The sequence below is a fragment of the Trifolium pratense genome, linkage group LG6 (genome assembly GCF_020283565.1).
Source record: "Trifolium pratense cultivar HEN17-A07 linkage group LG6, ARS_RC_1.1, whole genome shotgun sequence".
NCBI lineage: Eukaryota > Viridiplantae > Streptophyta > Magnoliopsida > Fabales > Fabaceae > Trifolium > Trifolium pratense.
In genome coordinates this window covers 23,518,583-23,536,237 of record NC_060064.1, presented here as the reverse complement: position 1 = coordinate 23,536,237, position 17,655 = coordinate 23,518,583, and the positions used below count along the sequence as shown (strand labels likewise).

Sequence of the window (17,655 nt, the reverse complement as noted above, 5' to 3'; positions counted from 1 at the left end):
TCAAAACTGACAATTTACTTTGATGAAGCATTTTATCAAGGATACACTCATAATCAAATTTAGAAGTCCTTTAATGACACTTCAAGATCCTTGGCAATTTCAATGTTCAAATCTCTACTCAAATTACTTGCAAGATCTCCTGAGACATTATTATAAAAGAAGACTTTGACTTTTTTTAAGGTATAGTTTCTAACCTAAGGCATCACAATTTTATTTTTCTTCAAAATAGAACGAACCAAAGTAGTCTGATCAGAGGAGGTAACGTCAAAGGCTTTCAAAGCACATGTGTAAAATATATATATATATATATATAGGCTATGTTTGGCCAAGAAAAATAGTGAATAGCTTATAAATCATCTTATAGTACATGAGCTTATAACATATGTTTGATAAGCTCGTCTTGTTGGACTAGGAGCTCTACTAGGCTTGACCGTGGTAAATTAACTTATTCTTACTCAAGTCAAGTGGAATCAGTTTAATTTTTCTTTAGACTGAGATTCAATAGAGAACGATTTGGCACATCTTCAATTTCCTGGTATGAAAACTTGGTTTTTATTTGAGTTCAAGATATTCGGGTCAGGAGCACTTTTTTTTGTTACGAATCCTCTGGAAAGAAAAAAGCCTGTCCCTTTCCGTTCGAGGTCAACCAGACAATTAGTTTCCAATTGGTCAGTTCAAAGCTCCAAGAGGAATAAAAACCTCCCTATCTTACCGCAGCTTTACTCTTTGAGTTGATAGCCAAAGAGATATTCTAAATAATTAGTAGCAAGTAAACTAAATGATTAAATTTATAATGTTTAATAAACTTACCAGTTAAATTAACTTATAAATATAAAGCGACAAAAACATATGTTTAATAGTTAATTTTTTTCCTTTAAGATTTAACAAAAGTAAACTTAAAGAGAGAAAAAAAAATAAAAAAAACAGCTATAAACTACTTTGTTACCTTATCAAAAAAAGGCTATAAACTAGTCAAAATAAATTGTGAACACATAAAAAAAATGACAATTACTCCTTTCGTCTCATAAAGAGTATCTTATTTGCAATATTTTTGCCTCAATATTATTGTCAATTTAAAATAAATATTATTGTCACTTTAAAATAGCTATGGAAAATTAATTTTTTCCACAAATATATTTATTTCAACTCATCTAACTACTCTACTAAATTCCTTCAAAAAAAAAAAAAAACTACTAAATATAATTAATAATGATTTTACTAAAAAATTCATACAGATTTTTTTTTTTTGACGAATATATTTATTTGTTGTATTTCAAGTTTTCAACTCATCAAACTACCCTACTAATTATAATTAATAAGGAGTTTACTAAAAAAAATCATTTTATTTTTAAAATCAACGAAACTAATCGTTTTATATTTTACTAAAAAATATCATTTTATCATTAGAATCAACAAAACTAATAGTTTTCTTAAAAATTTCCACCAATCCAAATGAGATGTTTTATGAAACGGAGAATAAATTGCACACTGAACAAACTTGAATTTAATTACATGTTGCTCAAAGCAAAGGTAAAAAAGTCACAACATAAACTACAATCATATGAATGAAAGATCCCGATTTACAGGAGTCAATCACCCACATCTGTCAGCAAACTAAATTATGTTTTCAGATAAAATTTACAAATAATGAAAGGGTGGACAACAACACACAAAACAGGAATAAAAATTAATTATGGATAAAATGATATTTACACACATATACGAACATGACCTTATTTGTCGGAGCCTCCGATATGCTTCTTTCTTCATGTCAAGTGCAACCATCTGACATGGAGGCTAATGAATATCTTGCATACACTGCCAGAATAATTTATCCCTACCAAATATTTTCAGATGTATTCACAGCAGAGAGGAACTAAAGCATCATCACAGGATTATACAACTGTGATGCACTCCTGAGAGATATCTGATGGACTCTTCTCAGCTGGAGACAACCAATGAAATCTTCAAGGGAAAAATTGTGGATTCATTTTGCTTGAGTGTTGTCATCGGCATAGATGCAGACACATGCATCTGCCGCACCAGCAGCAAGTAGTAATTGGTATGGGTGGAAATTGAGGCAGCTCACGGAACCAATTTTCTGGGCCATTAGAGTAGGATAGTAACGAATGGTGCCCAGTTGATCACCCTCAAGGCTGAAAACCTTAATGAGTTGTTTGGCAGAACCACTGGCAATAATTGGAGCATGTCTATGTACTGCTAAAGCTGTGAGTGAGCCCCGGTGAGCTTCAATAGTGAGATAGGCGCTGCTATGATTTCTTATATCAAGAAATTGAATATCCCCGGCCTGAGAAGCACTAACCAACTGAAGGAAAACACATAATTTCACCATCCACATCAAATCAAATTCATTAGTCACTGAATTTCTGCTATGGTCAAAATATTGAAAAATATGAATCTTTTTCTTTACCTTTCCAGGGTCTAACCCAGGTTGAAATCCAATCCCCATAACTTTTTCTACTCTCTGTATGTGTGGCCGTAATCCACATACGAGCCTAAGAAACATCATTGTCAATAGTCGTTAGTCATTAAAGTGACAGATTAAGAGACATGGAAGATTTCAAACTGAATCTTAAAATGGTCTAGACGTCTTAGATAAAACTTAAGATACTAGATTGATCAATATGGTTCAAGTCTGAACATAAAAGCATAACATCATAAGAACTGAACATAGAAGCATAACATCATAAGAACATGTAGGAGCTAATAAATAACAATGCTGCTCAAATCAATCTCATCAGTTAATGATAACCAGTAACCATGATTTTCCATCATGATGGAAGAAATTCAACTGAGGTGCTTACTTTTCAGGTGTTCTGGTATCATAAAGTCTTACAGAACCATCCATAAAACCAGCTGCAAACTGACCCCCGTGAACTTGAGAAGCAGCCTAAAATACAATAGTACATAAATCAGAGAGTTTGGGTCATAATTTAATTAAATGTTACTGAAAGAAAATCGCATCAAATATGCAACCCAAAGTTGTGCGAATTCAACTGGAAAATGATCAACCCGTGTGCTGAGTTTCAAAATTTGAAGAAAATCATAAACCATTAGGCCAAATCCTCTATCTTATAACTTAATAAAAATGAATTGAGGGTCAGTATGATGAAGTATGACAGCAGGGACAGCTAAAGAATTAAACTTCAGAGAAGTAAACAAAAGATCAACAAAGCTGTAATAAAGAGAAGATCAACAAAGCCGTAACTTTTAAGACTTCTAGTTCTAGTGCAACACTAATTTTGAAGAAGCCATAGTAAAAGAAAGAGGGGGAGAGCGAGGTTTCTAAGTGACAGTACAGTTACATAAGTTTGGTATTATTATCATTAAACTTCACGGCTAACAAAACATAATAGATTCACCCGTTAAGAGCTCTAACAAAATAGGTAGCTGAGCAGGCTTACCGAGGCTAATTAGCTTATACCTATAAAACTATAATAATTTGAGCAAAAATAATATTCACCAAAGAAAAATGTCAGCATAGAGCAGGCTTACCAAGGCTGAGACACTGCACTCTGATAATGAAGGTATAGTATTAACAAGCTGCTCTTTATCAAGATCCCACTGCATTATTGATGACATCTCCCCCGATGAATACTGGTAAATGCATTGGAGTAACATGAAACAACACAAGTCATTAACATAAAAGCGTAAGGGAAAAATCAGAGTTCTGATTTAGAACATTGGTAGGGAAGAGGAAAACATCCCCTATTCGAAAGCATAATATTCAAAGAAGAACCATATACCAGATAACCACTTTGCTGTTGCCAATCAACAACTGCATTCCGACTTCTTACACCAGGTTTATGACCATGAATTGAAGAGAAAGCAGTGGCAAGCTTCTGTTTCCCTCTTAGGGAATAGTCTTTCCAAACCCGGATGTTTCCGTCAGCTGCAATAAGATTCCACAAGATTTATTATTCTGATAATTTAGAAATGGAATAATATATTATTAAACAGTAGATAATATTACATGAAGCAGCAAGAAGCAAGCTATCATCAAGCTCATTCACCAGGCAGAGCTTAGAAATTCCTTTGTCAGCAAAATCGTGATTATCAAAACTATTAAGTAGTGTTGCTTCCTCGTGGTTCCATATCCTGTGCAAAACTCCAAAGTACATTAGTCACAGCAGAATTCAATATGATGCAATACAAAGACTAACAGTAATCAATTAATCAAAACCAGAAAAATATTATGACATAGTCCAAACACAATTCCTATTGCCTATAGGATTAAGAATGCTGGTGGTTTAGTTTCCTAAGGCACCGTTCCGGGTGGTGTTCTGTTTTATGTTTTGAGATTTTAGAAAAACGAAACCGGTGTCAGTTTTGAGTTACAAACTCAAAAATAAATAAAAATATATAATCAACGAAGAAAGATTCACATCAGGGGAAGGAAATGGAAGGCTTGAAATTGATTCAACAAATACAATAACAATATAGAAAATGGATTCATCAACACAGGAGAACAACTCCATTTGCATCAATACAAGGAAAATCATAACCCCTTTTTCATCAATAAAAGCAAAACCACAAACCCATAATCCATAAAAAAATAAAAATCAATTTAACAAAAAAAGTTTCACATCAGTGGGAGGAAATGAAAACCTTAAAATTGATTCAACAAAGATCACAAGATAAAACCCAAACGATTGAGAGGTGAATATCATATTCTAAGAAAGATCTGATAAAAAACTCAGCTTGCAACTGGATCTGCACCATCAATCGGCTAATCCACTGCTCACTCAAAAATGGAAGAGCTTTGCACTTCCACCACGTTTTACATCAAGAGGTTCACAAATATGTGCTTTACACAGAGAATATATCCTCAACACTCAAACACCGCCCTTAATAGGGACAATGTTGGAGGTATGCAAAAGTATGGGAAGATGATGAAGGTCCAAAGGGAGGAAGATGAAAGAAACGATGGTTAGCATGAAAATTGAAAACTACCAACAAAAAACCTATTTTTGAGGTTGAGTTTTAGGGAAAAACTGTTTCGAAATTATGTAAAACACAACCTTGACCCCATTTTACCCGGACAGGTTTTGTTTTCAAAATTAACTTTCAAAACCAAAAACTCACAACCACCCCGAATGGGACCTAAGCCCTTATACCTGAGAATCTTTCTGAGTTCTACCAACCCAGAAATTGGAAACATTTTGGAAATTTATATCCCTTAGCAATTTGTCGCAGCTCACATTTAACTCTTTAAATTTATTCTCTTAACATTTACAAAGAACACATAAGTTGACTTATGCTCCATGCCTAAAGCCATGTCCATCTTCATAACAGTATCCAATAAATTAACAATAGTATTGACGAATTTTTCATACCTGATACGTTCATTCTCGTCAGCAGCTACCACTATAGGAGAGAAAGGTTGTAGCAACACTGTTTGTGTACCCTTTATGTCCCATTTAGCAATTGGATTTGTTAACCTAGTAACAGCTGACAGAATAAAATGACATAAATTTATCAACTGGAAACTGTAAGGGATTTGCTTAATTGAACCAAAAAAAGGTGAAATACAAACCAGAGTGCTGGCATTTCACAATGTGCTCCAATGCAATTTTCTCTCTCTCTTCTCTTCTAGCTAAAATTTCTTCGCTATCATCTGGAGCAGTTAAAAGTGATTTGGAGAAGTGCCCACAGCTCCAATTATATATAATTGATTGAGGAAGAAAACTGCGATCTGAAGTCCCAGAAGCTCCACCAGATCCTAAAAGTGGGTCAGCTAGTCCAGTGTCTGGAGAAGTCATCAGGTGAGGCCTAAACTCCAATGAACATACTCTACGCATTCCAGTAATATAACTTGGGCGAGGAGGACTAACTGGAGGAGTTCTGAAGGTTAGAGGCAAGTGTCCTACCAGAGCAGGGTTCAATTATAAACATAAAGCAAATAACATGGCAGCAGAAATTCAAGACATAAAAAAATGATGCAAAGAGATAAACACTACCAAACACCATTAGAAAGGTTAATAATTAAATCAAATAAAAGTGAGACCTACCGCCATTCATATCAAACCAAGAAGATGAGCGAGCAAGACTAGGAGAAACAATAGCTTCACTAGTCCGGACACTAGAAGGCTTCGATGGTTTTGCTACCACTTGTTCAATACCTATTATGGACAGTACCCGACGACCCAGGTTCCCAACTCGAGGAGATGGATCTTTTGCCAAAGTACACATAGCAAGTACACATTGTGAATACAACGCATTGTCCAAAGGCTTCGGCCCAAAGTTGTTAACCGCTCCATTGCTGAAACCGTCATTCAATATTCCTGAATCAGAATGATGAGACGAATTGTCAGACAATGGGGACCCATGCATGATTCCAGAACTAGCAAGAGGACTGCTTGAAGAGACCCTTCCATCACGAATTACTTTAGAATTATCACTCCCAACCCTTAGAGGACCGATTTGAGGTGAAACAATACCACCATGAGCCACATGTTGGCTCTGTTTAGGATATCCACCATCCGTATCTTTAATATTAGCCAGTGACGGCAAGGAATTTATCAAAGAATTAGTCTGAGGCTTCCAATATGCAGCAGCAATAGATTTCAGGTGCTTGTTGTGGCCAAAAGCAAAGCGTGCTAGAGCTGACAGTTGAAAAAAAAAAATCCATTTCAGTAAAATATCTTCCAGATCCTGCCCACACTTAATACTATAAAGACAGAATTAAGTTATCTAGGAGAATGTTACATGCCAACCATCAAACAAAACGACTGGCTGTCATTATTAACAAATTAGAGAAAACAACAAACAGACATAAATTTACATACATACATATGTATAAACAAAGTTCTGATATAACTAGCTATTAGGAACTCATTTGCATATAATTAAGAATTTCTCAAGATCATTCTACTTCTAAAATAAATAATCACTAAACAAACAATATCAGTATTTGACATCTAATCATAAGAACAAAAAATCTTCTCATAAAAACATTCAAAATAAATATAAACGTTCAGATGTTTCATCACCTACCAACTGCTACCTCTGCCCTCACCAATGGACTCCCATCTGAAGCAACACTCAACAGACTCCTAACTATACTAACTTCGGACCTAAACTTGTCATCATCATCACATTCTTCATCTCCAACACTTCTACATGAATCAAATCCCACGTCGACAAGGGTACCCAGTGCAAAAACAGCAGATGCCCTAACCTGAGCAACAAATTACATGGCTCAGCTGTTTATATACCGAAACAGTAATCATCTGGAAACTATAAATAGAGCCAATAAGTAGGTTGTAAACCTCTGGCTGGGGTTCAGATAGTAAAGGAGCGAGTATAGAAGTTGCATGTCCCTGCAAACCGATTATTTTCCCCTCTGGGAACTCTTCCCACAATTTCCCCAAACACAGGCAAAGCCATTGAAGGAAAAGGGGCTCAGTTTGTGAATCATTAGGAGATGAACTCTCCAGGTGCTTTAAGCAGACATGGCTCAAACCATCTTCAATACAAGCTTCTTGGCCTCTTCTATGACCATCCACAATCACAGCCAAAACAAAAGCAGCCATTGCACGTTGCTCTGGGTATGCTTCCAAGCTATCAAGAAACTTCATAAAATAGATATGACCTCCGTCCTTCACTAGATCAACCTGACATGACTGCAACCCAGCAATGGAACACAATCAATGTATAATATATAGTAGACATGCCACATGGAGAGTTTCTAGCCCAAATTGGAAAAAATAAAATAGGAAATAGGAAATACATATTAGTGGACAAAATATGAGTTTTTGTAATACTCTCATTATTCCTTCATTGATTCTATTGTATATCAAGCACTTATGTTGACTGTTTCATTGGGACTAGATTGCACAATTTACATTTTTCATAATTCAGGCATTCAATCCATAAAATGATCAACTGCCAATTAAAGGTTTATCATAAAAGAAAAGAAATATTTCAGTCTGCCTACACAAAAAAATAATAATAATAGGGAAATGAACAATTGAGCAACTTCATATTGGCCCTTGATGTTTATTTCCCTCCTTTTCTATTCTCTATCTTTTACTTTTTCAGCTAATCCAGAACTACATCTGAAGGAAAATAATAACAAGAATTGACTTTCTATTTAAGACAAAATTAAGATCCTCCAAAAGTACCTTGTCAAGTGCAAGAATCTTTGTCCATATGAATACAAGAATCTGACGTAGTTCAGGGGTGGTTGTTTGCAACAACTTCAGAACATAAGGGAAGATTCCAACAGATAATGCCTACATATAAAAACTCAGTATCCAATTATTATAATATAATAACAATGCTTTTGAAAATAGATAAAAACTGCAACAAAATTTGATGAATTGTGAAAGAATTACCAGATCCACAGCCCATGGGCCCATATCAAGGAATCGTCCTAGGAGTACTAAGGCGCGAAATCGGTGGCATTGACTAAGTAAAACCTGAAATAGGAACAGAACTACTTATGAATGTATGCAAAGATATGAACAAATGCCAAACAATTTTCCCAGAGAGCATGATTAACCAAAAAAATTATAGAAAAACAACACAATCAGTCATCATGAAAGTCTAGTATGATTACCGAAGCTAAACAGAATAAAGAGAAAGCAAAATAATTCGGAATCAAAAACTTGCAACAAAACCCCAATAATTGAACAATTTGAGAAGCAGCAACTTGTCCTCATAAATTTCCAATAGCATCTCCATTGGCTGAATAATGAACCCGGAAAATATCCCTTGGCATTTCTACTTTGGAATCTAGACATATAGCTAAGAGAAAATGCTTGCAATAAATACATATTTTTATCAAATTTCCTTCAGAAGAATGATAATTATCATCATCAGCCAAATTGAAAAAGTTTTAGCCAGCAAAAACATAATTCAAATACCAAAAACCTAATCAAGGAACAGTAACCTACATAACAAGGGTATTAGAAACCAACACAATGGTTCCAAAGGTAAAAAAGACTAAGACCATGTGATGTACCTGAAGAACTATAGGCAACTGTTCGGGTGGTTTCTTATGCTCAGAACCATGGTCAAGCCAAACCTCGAATGCTGTTAACTGCTCTGTGAAAAATGTACTAGGCTGAAATAGAACATTCATATACTTCATCAGGTAAGTTAAAAACTTAATAACAATATTTATTCATGCTATTGTTCCTAGTAAAACCAGAATACCAGAACCAACTTTCTATATTTAATATTCAAATTCAGAAGGAAAATTTACATCAGAGGTATAAATAAAAACTATCAAATTACCTGAAATTCTGCATTAGGATCCTCAACTAATGAAGGAAGTTGAGAAAGGCAGAGCTCGGCAGCCATGTCCCATGCATCCCTGCAGCATGCATTAAGAACATATTCTGATGATAAAGTTTATCAGCACATAGCAATATCATAACAACAATCATCAACAATACCACATATGATGTTGATGGGTTGGTGGTAGTGTTGGGTGGGAGACAGGAGTACAATTTGCAGATCGCATAATTCGCTCAGCAAGTAGAAAATTTCGAAACAAACTTGCAACAAGCAAATCCTGTCTGAACAGTCTCTGAAAAAGATCTGCAGGACAAAGTAAATATCAATATACTATAAAAGAGACCAACCAAAATTGGTAGCCAAATACCTGCGTTGAAAATACACCATGGAAATTGAAGAAGTCAGCAGTAAGAATGGGGAGGGTTGAGACATACCATGAGGAAGAACATTCCATGCAATCGTATCAGTTACTGCTGTAAAGATCCAATTCAATTCACCCAGAAGTGTCTTTCGGTCATTTGGACGGCCAGGGATCTTGTCTATAAGTGAATAATCAAACGAGTCGCGAAGTAATGATCGAGTACAAAACCTAGAGACAAAATACATAAAAACTCATTGAACATTTAATAATGAAATAAATGTTTCAACTATTCAAAAGTTCATGATTTAGAAAGTGACAACTATTAACTAGGTCAAGAGGGAAATTATGAGCATTACGTTCATGCATAACTTCCATACCAAGCTTAGTAATGAAAAAAGCATAGTCAAACAAAAATCAACTTAGTAAAACCGTCAGTACCAGTGACATTTTTATATCAGCACAAGCATAAATCCAGCTAAAATACATTAACACGGTAATAATAGGATGGTACAACAAAAATAACCTCAACCTCGAGGAACAAATTACATAATAAAATATGTCCTAAACAGTAATGATGTATACAACCTGTCATCATGAAATGGCACTAGATAAAAGCAATCAGAGTTAGTAAGGAATCACTCTGCGAAAACATACAAAGACTAAAGAAAGACTAAACTAATACCAATCACATCACAAAAGCATGCCATATTTGAAATTACATGCTCGAAGCATTATTTTACCCCAAAAAAAAGATACACTAAACCTTCCCGAAAGTTTATGATATGAAACATTCTAAAGACGATACTAGGCCAGAATTAATGGGAGAATATTCACCATCGCAATGCCATCTTTATAGGTGTTGTAAGACAAGCTGTAAATACATCAGCTGGGAATTCTACACTCTGGGGCAAAGTCTCATGCGCTTCACATGCTGCAAGCATAATGCAATCCCTTGGAGACCCGTTTGAGTTAGAAGCACTCCATTCATGAAGCTTATCAATAACAAGGCCAGCAAAAAAAATTCATAGTCCAAATAAGAAGAAAAAAATTACAAAATCAGAACCGATATATTGAAGTTTTCATATATAGTATTCAATAAACATGATTTTGAATGAATACCTCAATGAAGGAATTCACAACTTTACCAGCCCCAGAGCAATCAAAAACATAAATTGATGGGGTCTTCAGCCAGGAATCCAGATCATTGAGTGGTAAAGGGATATACTGGGTATAGCTCTGCAAGAACAAAAATGAGAATGACAAAGGACACAAATTTGACATTGAACTTTGACATCAAATTGGATGGTTAATGCACTTCAAATGTGGTTAATTATTCAGTTCAGCAGATGGTTATTATAAGGTGCATCAACTTCTTAACCACACGGTGAACACAATTAACCACGATTTGTGAACGTTATTATAACTAAAATAATTAGGTGTTCAAATATACATATATCGATTAACCATCCAGATTGTGTTCAAATATACATGATTTTCAGGTGTTCAAATATACCTAGTATTTATTAACCACGATTTGTGTTCAAATATAAACTGTAAAACTATGGTTAATGATGTTCAGTAGATGGTTAATGAGCTGGGACCAGTGTCTTTAAATAACGGCTATAGCAGTGCTATTGTGTAGTGAAATCTGAAGAAATTGTTATTGTTCCAATATACGCTATTTAGTACAAAATGTTCTCAAATAGCGGGCTATAGCAGCACTATATCACTGTATGAACCACTATTTTCCGTGATTCGTGATTGACAACACTTGGCGCGACACTTTGGTATATTTGTTAATCGTTTACTGAACGTAATTAACCACGTATTTGAACTACATTAACTCAACTCAATAAAAATATGATAAATTTCTTTTCATTATTATGATATAGTAACTAGGGACATTTTATGGATTTGAAATCAACGGTTCAGTGGTTGGAGTTAACTTATTCCAGATTATCTGGTAAATAAACATTCACATCAAGTGTAGCTTTACTATAATAGTAATAATTTCCGGTTATTCCATAGTTCTTCTTTTCCTGATTACCTAACCTCTACCGCCCCACCTCTATGCTGACAAAATATTTTAGCAAAATAAAAGGCTTAAAAAGTACACTAATTAAAATACAATATATTCATTTTGCTTGGATAAAAATAGCAAAATTGCTTTCTCGCCTATTGCCATCCCATACTTGTCACTACTTTTCTTCTATCCAAAGATTCAACATGTGTGTAACTGTGTATTATCACTCCTTTTTTCAATCCTCCTATTTTCATCTTTTATATCAGTAATTTATTTTTGTGACAATAGGAACTCTGAATATGTAATATATATAAGAAGCTCCAATACGAAGCAAGATATCTGTCTACTGGTCAAACATTTCCACCAAGAACAGAGTGACAATTTATTGATTGGATAATAAATTGGTTTGAGCGATAAGAAGGAAGAAATTTGACCTTATTGAAGACCCAGAGTTCACCATTAGGAGTTGGCTTTGGTACACCATGCCCATTGTAATGGAACAAAACTCTTTCCGACTTTGCATATCTACGACATGTAGTACAAAGCTTTTTTACCTCTTCCAATGTTGGATCAAGTTGACACTTATAACGTGCCTGTAAATATCGCTACAAGGTGAGATAAAAAACAATTTAAGAAGCTTATATGCAGATGAGGCTAGCAAGCTAAACATCTCAACCTTTGGTTGCCATCTTTCATACTGACTGGTCAAAGATTTCCCGATCAAATCTAATGCCTTTTGTGGTGCCATTGAAAGAGGATCTGCAGCGTTAAGAAAGCAAGGCATTAAAGGTTGTTTGTGCCAATAACCATAGTCATAAACGTGCAGAATTTTAACATGCTACAAAGATTTTACTTCTTCATTTTATTTGCATTTCTCAATAACAAAGTCGCACCTACTCAAAACAGTTAAGTTGGGAGTCAACAGGCATAGCTTGGGAAAAAATTGGACAAGACATGTAAACACTTAAATCTGAGAGTCCAACCATCAGAAATAAGTGTAAAACAACGTGCAGTTATATGCCTTACAGCCAGAAAATTCATTTACAATTAGTTTGGATTTGTCAGCATTTGGAACTTGTAAATTCAACTAATTATTTAAGCAAAAAAATATATGAACTGAACATGAAGAAATGCCAAAAAGCTAATTCCAAACATTAACTGCACATGAAGAAATGCCAAAAAATGGGAAGTAACTTATAGTACAAACAAGATCGGAAAGGTAATAAGAGACCTATCCAGCACTCCATTCTGGCACAAGGGGATATCTTTATTACATCTGGTGGATCAACACTAATGTTTAAACATAATACTAGGGCTACACATCCTGTCTTCATCTGCAAAACAAAATTAGGGGTTAAACCAAAGAATGCGCCTTAAATATATATATATATATATATATATATATATATATATATATATATATATATATATATATATATATATATATATATATATATATATGTGTGTGTGTTTTTCTTTCAGAAACATTGATTATAATATTTTTTAAGGAAAAACAGACATTTCAAAGGAAAATTTCTTCTTATTAGGAAAAAATAAAAAATGCTGATATATCTTTACAGTGTAAAGCTAGATTACGAAAAATTCCCTAGTTACAGCAGAATATTAAATAAATTTATAATGGAGAGATAGGGAGGGAGGGAGAGGGAGGGAGAGAGAGAGAGAGAGAGAGAGAGAGAGAGAGAGAGAGAGAACTTATGTGATTTGAGCTGCCCTGCCCCCAAAATAGGTTACAGGAAAATAAGCTATGTTTATGTTGCTTTATTCTTGGTAAGAAGTAAGAATTCTATATGAAGGAAAACAATCATGCTAGACACTATCACTATAAAAAACACCAGTGTTTTGGCACAGTTCAGATTTGTAATGTTATTATTATTAAAGATAATACGGAATACATTTCAGAGAATTACAAATGATAACATAGTACTTGTTTTTTTACTCAAAAAAAAAAAAAACTTATTTTTGTTATTTATTTTATTCTTATTAGTTTTTTAATATATAACAATCAATTGACTAGATGGATGCCCAAAATTATTAGATGACCTTTTTCTTATTCTAGTTTTTTTCTTTATTTTTGAATTAATTGGTCTGAATGGCCCAGCTTTATATCCTTTTCTCTAACCTAGAGACAGAGTGGGATACTGAAGAGGCGTCAAAATCAGCGCAGAAGGATGGATCAGAACCAGCCACCCCTGCTACAAGTTGAAAATGTTGCTGCCGGCCAAATGCGAAGAGAGGTCAAAAGAGGCTGGGAAAGAAGAGCACAAAGCAGAGAGGGTCAAGATACCTGAGAGAGATTGGTTTAGAAGAGCAAGGATGATTGAGAGAGATTGGGAGTCTCTAAAGTCTAAACAGAGTTTGTCTGCTGAGATTTGATTTGTTTTAGGGCACAAATTGGAATATGGGTTCATGAAACTGGGTTGTGCAACCCGACCTGTATCGTACTGAAATTTGATCTTACATGCGATATCAGCAATCTCACCGTTATAGCAATCTTCTGCGCAATCTCACCACAACCCTACCGGTAACCGATCTTAGATACAATATGACTTTTCCAGGCATAGCAAGGTCATCCGATCTTACGATTTAACTCGTCATCTTAACAGCAATGATTGTACAAATACACAAAATCGGTTCTCCCCTCCTAACCTAAGTCATCCATTGCACCACAGTAGGGGGCAACTGCAGAGTAGCAGTGTGGTTGTGGCAGCCATTACAACGCTTTCCGCCGGCAATGCGGCGCTTCAACAGGTCTGGCCATTGCTGTAGCAATACATTGTTTACTGCATTTATCGACTTTTTCTACACAAGAATCAACTTCTGTCAACCACTTCCGACCTTATTCCCAACCAAAGAAACTAGCACCCTCCCATTCATGTGACAGACAACCTCCTAGTGGAAGCCTACTGATGTTTATAAGCAAATGTAAAAATCCTCATTTCCAAAAATCACTACTTTTGTCAAGCAATTCCAGCATAATTGAGCCATTTTCAGCTCAATTATTTAGCCAATATGAATTCTAGAAACACCATTTTCAGCCTAAAAATCCTTGTTTTCAGCCTAAAAATCCTTTTTTTTCTACAGTTTCAGATTTCTATGACACTAATTTCCAATCAAACAGAAAGAAAACCGCGAATCACAAATTCATCACATAAAAAATGCAGAAAAACAAAACGTTACCGCAAGATTCTCTAAACAACCAAATCAAAAACAAAGCTCAAGGTACCAGCATACCTTATCCTTCGGTCTCCATTTCGATACCAAACCACTATCGGAAGGACCTGAAGGAAGTTCAAGCTCAAATGCATCATGACGAAGCTCATTGAAGAAACTCGTCTGAGGTAAATAAGCCATAGTAGTGGCGGCATTAGCATAACCGGAGGTGCTACTACTACTTGCAGCGGTGAATTCAGAATCACGGCGATGAGGAACGGAAGTGAAATCGCTTTCATCGTTTAAGGCGGCGGCGGAAGCAGATGAAGAAAAAGCAGTAGCGGTGGAATCGTCATGGTGATTCGGAACTATGAGAACAGTTGATTGGGAAAAACGTGATGCCATTAAATCTCCCAATGCCATTCAAATCGGAAACCCTTAGTGATCAATCATTCGATAAAGATGGGTTTTTGGAAACCCTAGGTATTGTTTTGTGGAGAATATGAAGGTGATTGTGATAACGACGATGGTGGTGGGTGGTGGTGGTGGTGGTGGTGGTGACGGTGGCGCATAGAACGGTGGTGGTGGTGGTGGTGACGGCGGCACCGAGTGTTGTTTCTTCTTCAATGGAAATGGAAAAAACCAGTGACACAAAAATGCGATTTTGTAGAACAGAATAATAATTATAAAAGGTAAAAATAAATATAAAATAATAACGATAATATTTATTATTTAATATTGTAATAATGTAAAATTTTGTTTTTGAGCATGTAATAATAATGTAATTTTCAAAATGTTTCAAAAGAAAAAAAAGTAATTTTCAATTTAAAAATCTTTATGTTTTGGAGAATTGTTGTATGTCTGCTGGCTTTTTTTTTCTCTTTCTTTTTGATATTAGATTAGACATTATTTTATTTTTTTGGCGAAGATATTAGACATTATTATTTGTCGCTTTTCTATGTTACTTTTTAAAATATTCATTCACTTAAAGATTGATTTGATTTGAAGTATAATTTAGATTGATTTAAGCATGTGATTATTTCAGCACAAAAATACAAATTCCATGTGTATACTTTACTTTAGTTTATTTACTATTTAATTCAAATTATCTTTTGTTTTTACTGTTTAATTCAAATTATTTTTTGTTTAAAATTGTTTCGATAAAATTGTATCTTTCTTTTTAGTATAATTAAAGGTTCTGAGTTTAAACTTTAAGGAAAAGAAGATTATAGTGGACTCGATTGTTACGAGGACAAAGAATTTTAACCTATCAAATTTAAATCAAAGTTTTTATGATAATGCAAATTAAAGTAATCATATATGTTCGTCAAATGTGCAATACATTAAAATTCTAATTTTTTTATAAAATAAATCTGATATTATATATATGTAAGATAATTACACTTGAATGAATTCTCGATATATTCTAATATCTTTTAAGATTATGATTACCTAATCATCCATATTTTTATGTGCTAATATAAACATTTAGACTTGAGTTCTTTTAAAATAAATTCTCCATTGCTTTAATGAATAAATTGTCAAAATGAGTATCAAAATTGTCAACATCATACAATTTGGAATCTGCAATTTATAAAAATTGTGAATTCTTCTTTAAAATTAATAATATCACACAAAATGCCTCATGCATCGAGAATTATGGTTAGGAGTGTTGAGATATCCCGATAAATGATATTGTAGTTTGTCCATGTTGGTGGGTGCTCACATCTAAATCTATTCAAACTAAAGCCGCAAAATGATCCAAACAAAAACAAAAATCGCACAAAATCGAATTTTATATAATGTGTTTGTATGTGCTTTTGTGACAATCACTCAAATTGAACCTGGCTTTGTATTTTGTTTTTAAAGTAAACTAAATCGAACCAAAATGCATATATTAACATTAATACTTTTTTTTTCTTCTATTACTATGAATCTATGATATATTGCATTAGTATACTATTTATTGGTTTTTAATAATACTTATTAGTTAAAACTAATGCATTATTTTAGGGTTAATAACGCTTTTATTCCCAGCCATTTGGACAAGTTTTGGTTTTCCCCCTTGTAAATTTTTGTTTTACAATTTCACCCATGTAAATTGAAGATTTCTTATTATTAGTCACTTGTAATACTTTGTGGCATTTTAGAGGGGGAAAACCAAAACTAACTCAAATGGCAGGGGGCAGAAGCGCTATTAACTCTTTATTTTAGTTAATATATTTTTTAAAATATTGTTGAGTTACGTTAGATATTAAAAAATGTCAATTGTTGATACAACGTGTCACGTCATCTATACATTGTACCACATCTTCTACTTAAGACAGTCACATGCCATGAGAGACTAAAAATATTAATTTATTATTTCATACATTTAAAATGTAATGATTTTTTTTTTACTAATTTTTTACTTATATTATAAGTTATACTCTGCGTCAAATCTATAACTTTACCGTGTTTTTCTATTATTAATATTAAAAAAATTTACCCAATTGTTATTTGGATATTCAAAAATCGATCCAAACCGCATTAAATTGGATCTGATCTTTTTTTTTCTAGTCATTTGAAATTGAGTCAAATTGCGTGTGTATTTTTAATCGGATAATTTTTTTCCTCAAACAGATCCAATCCGCATCGCGAACACCCTTATTGGTGACACATAATATGAAATAGAAAAATCTTATGGGTTACAAACTTCAATGAGCATTTTACCTACAAGATACGAATTTCAAAGAGTCTGTCTATAAATAATTTAAATCAGGGAGCAATTTTCTTCCCTATTAATCTTCTTTTCCAAATCCGAAAATTTGAAAATCCCCAAATCTAGAAATTG

At 34.0% G+C, this 17,655-nt stretch overlaps 1 protein-coding gene across 2 annotated transcripts; it reads right to left on the bottom strand.

Annotated features, from left to right (window-relative positions):
• Positions 1-1,481: 1,481 nt before the first annotated feature.
• LOC123892614 (regulatory-associated protein of TOR 1-like) lies at positions 1,482-15,528 on the bottom strand. Of its 2 annotated transcripts, none has more exons than XM_045942451.1 (23): positions 14,904-15,528; positions 12,883-12,985; positions 12,328-12,410; positions 12,086-12,244; positions 10,748-10,864; positions 10,463-10,620; positions 9,702-9,856; positions 9,426-9,570; positions 9,265-9,343; positions 8,990-9,091; positions 8,361-8,444; positions 8,148-8,258; positions 7,293-7,646; positions 7,018-7,201; positions 6,033-6,626; positions 5,558-5,887; positions 5,358-5,472; positions 3,995-4,119; positions 3,768-3,913; positions 3,517-3,618; positions 2,826-2,911; positions 2,432-2,516; positions 1,482-2,326 (listed from the first exon to the last, which is right to left on the bottom strand). In XM_045942451.1, exons 1-23 carry the CDS (start codon positions 15,243-15,245, stop codon positions 1,988-1,990), a joined length of 4,098 nt encoding a protein of 1,365 aa, XP_045798407.1. In that variant the 5' UTR covers positions 15,246-15,528; the 3' UTR covers positions 1,482-1,987. The 2 variants fall into 2 exon arrangements, with proteins under 2 accessions (XP_045798407.1, XP_045798408.1); XM_045942452.1 differs by having other exon boundaries at positions 5,558-5,854; positions 14,904-15,503.
• Between the last annotated feature and the right edge of the window lie 2,127 nt (positions 15,529-17,655).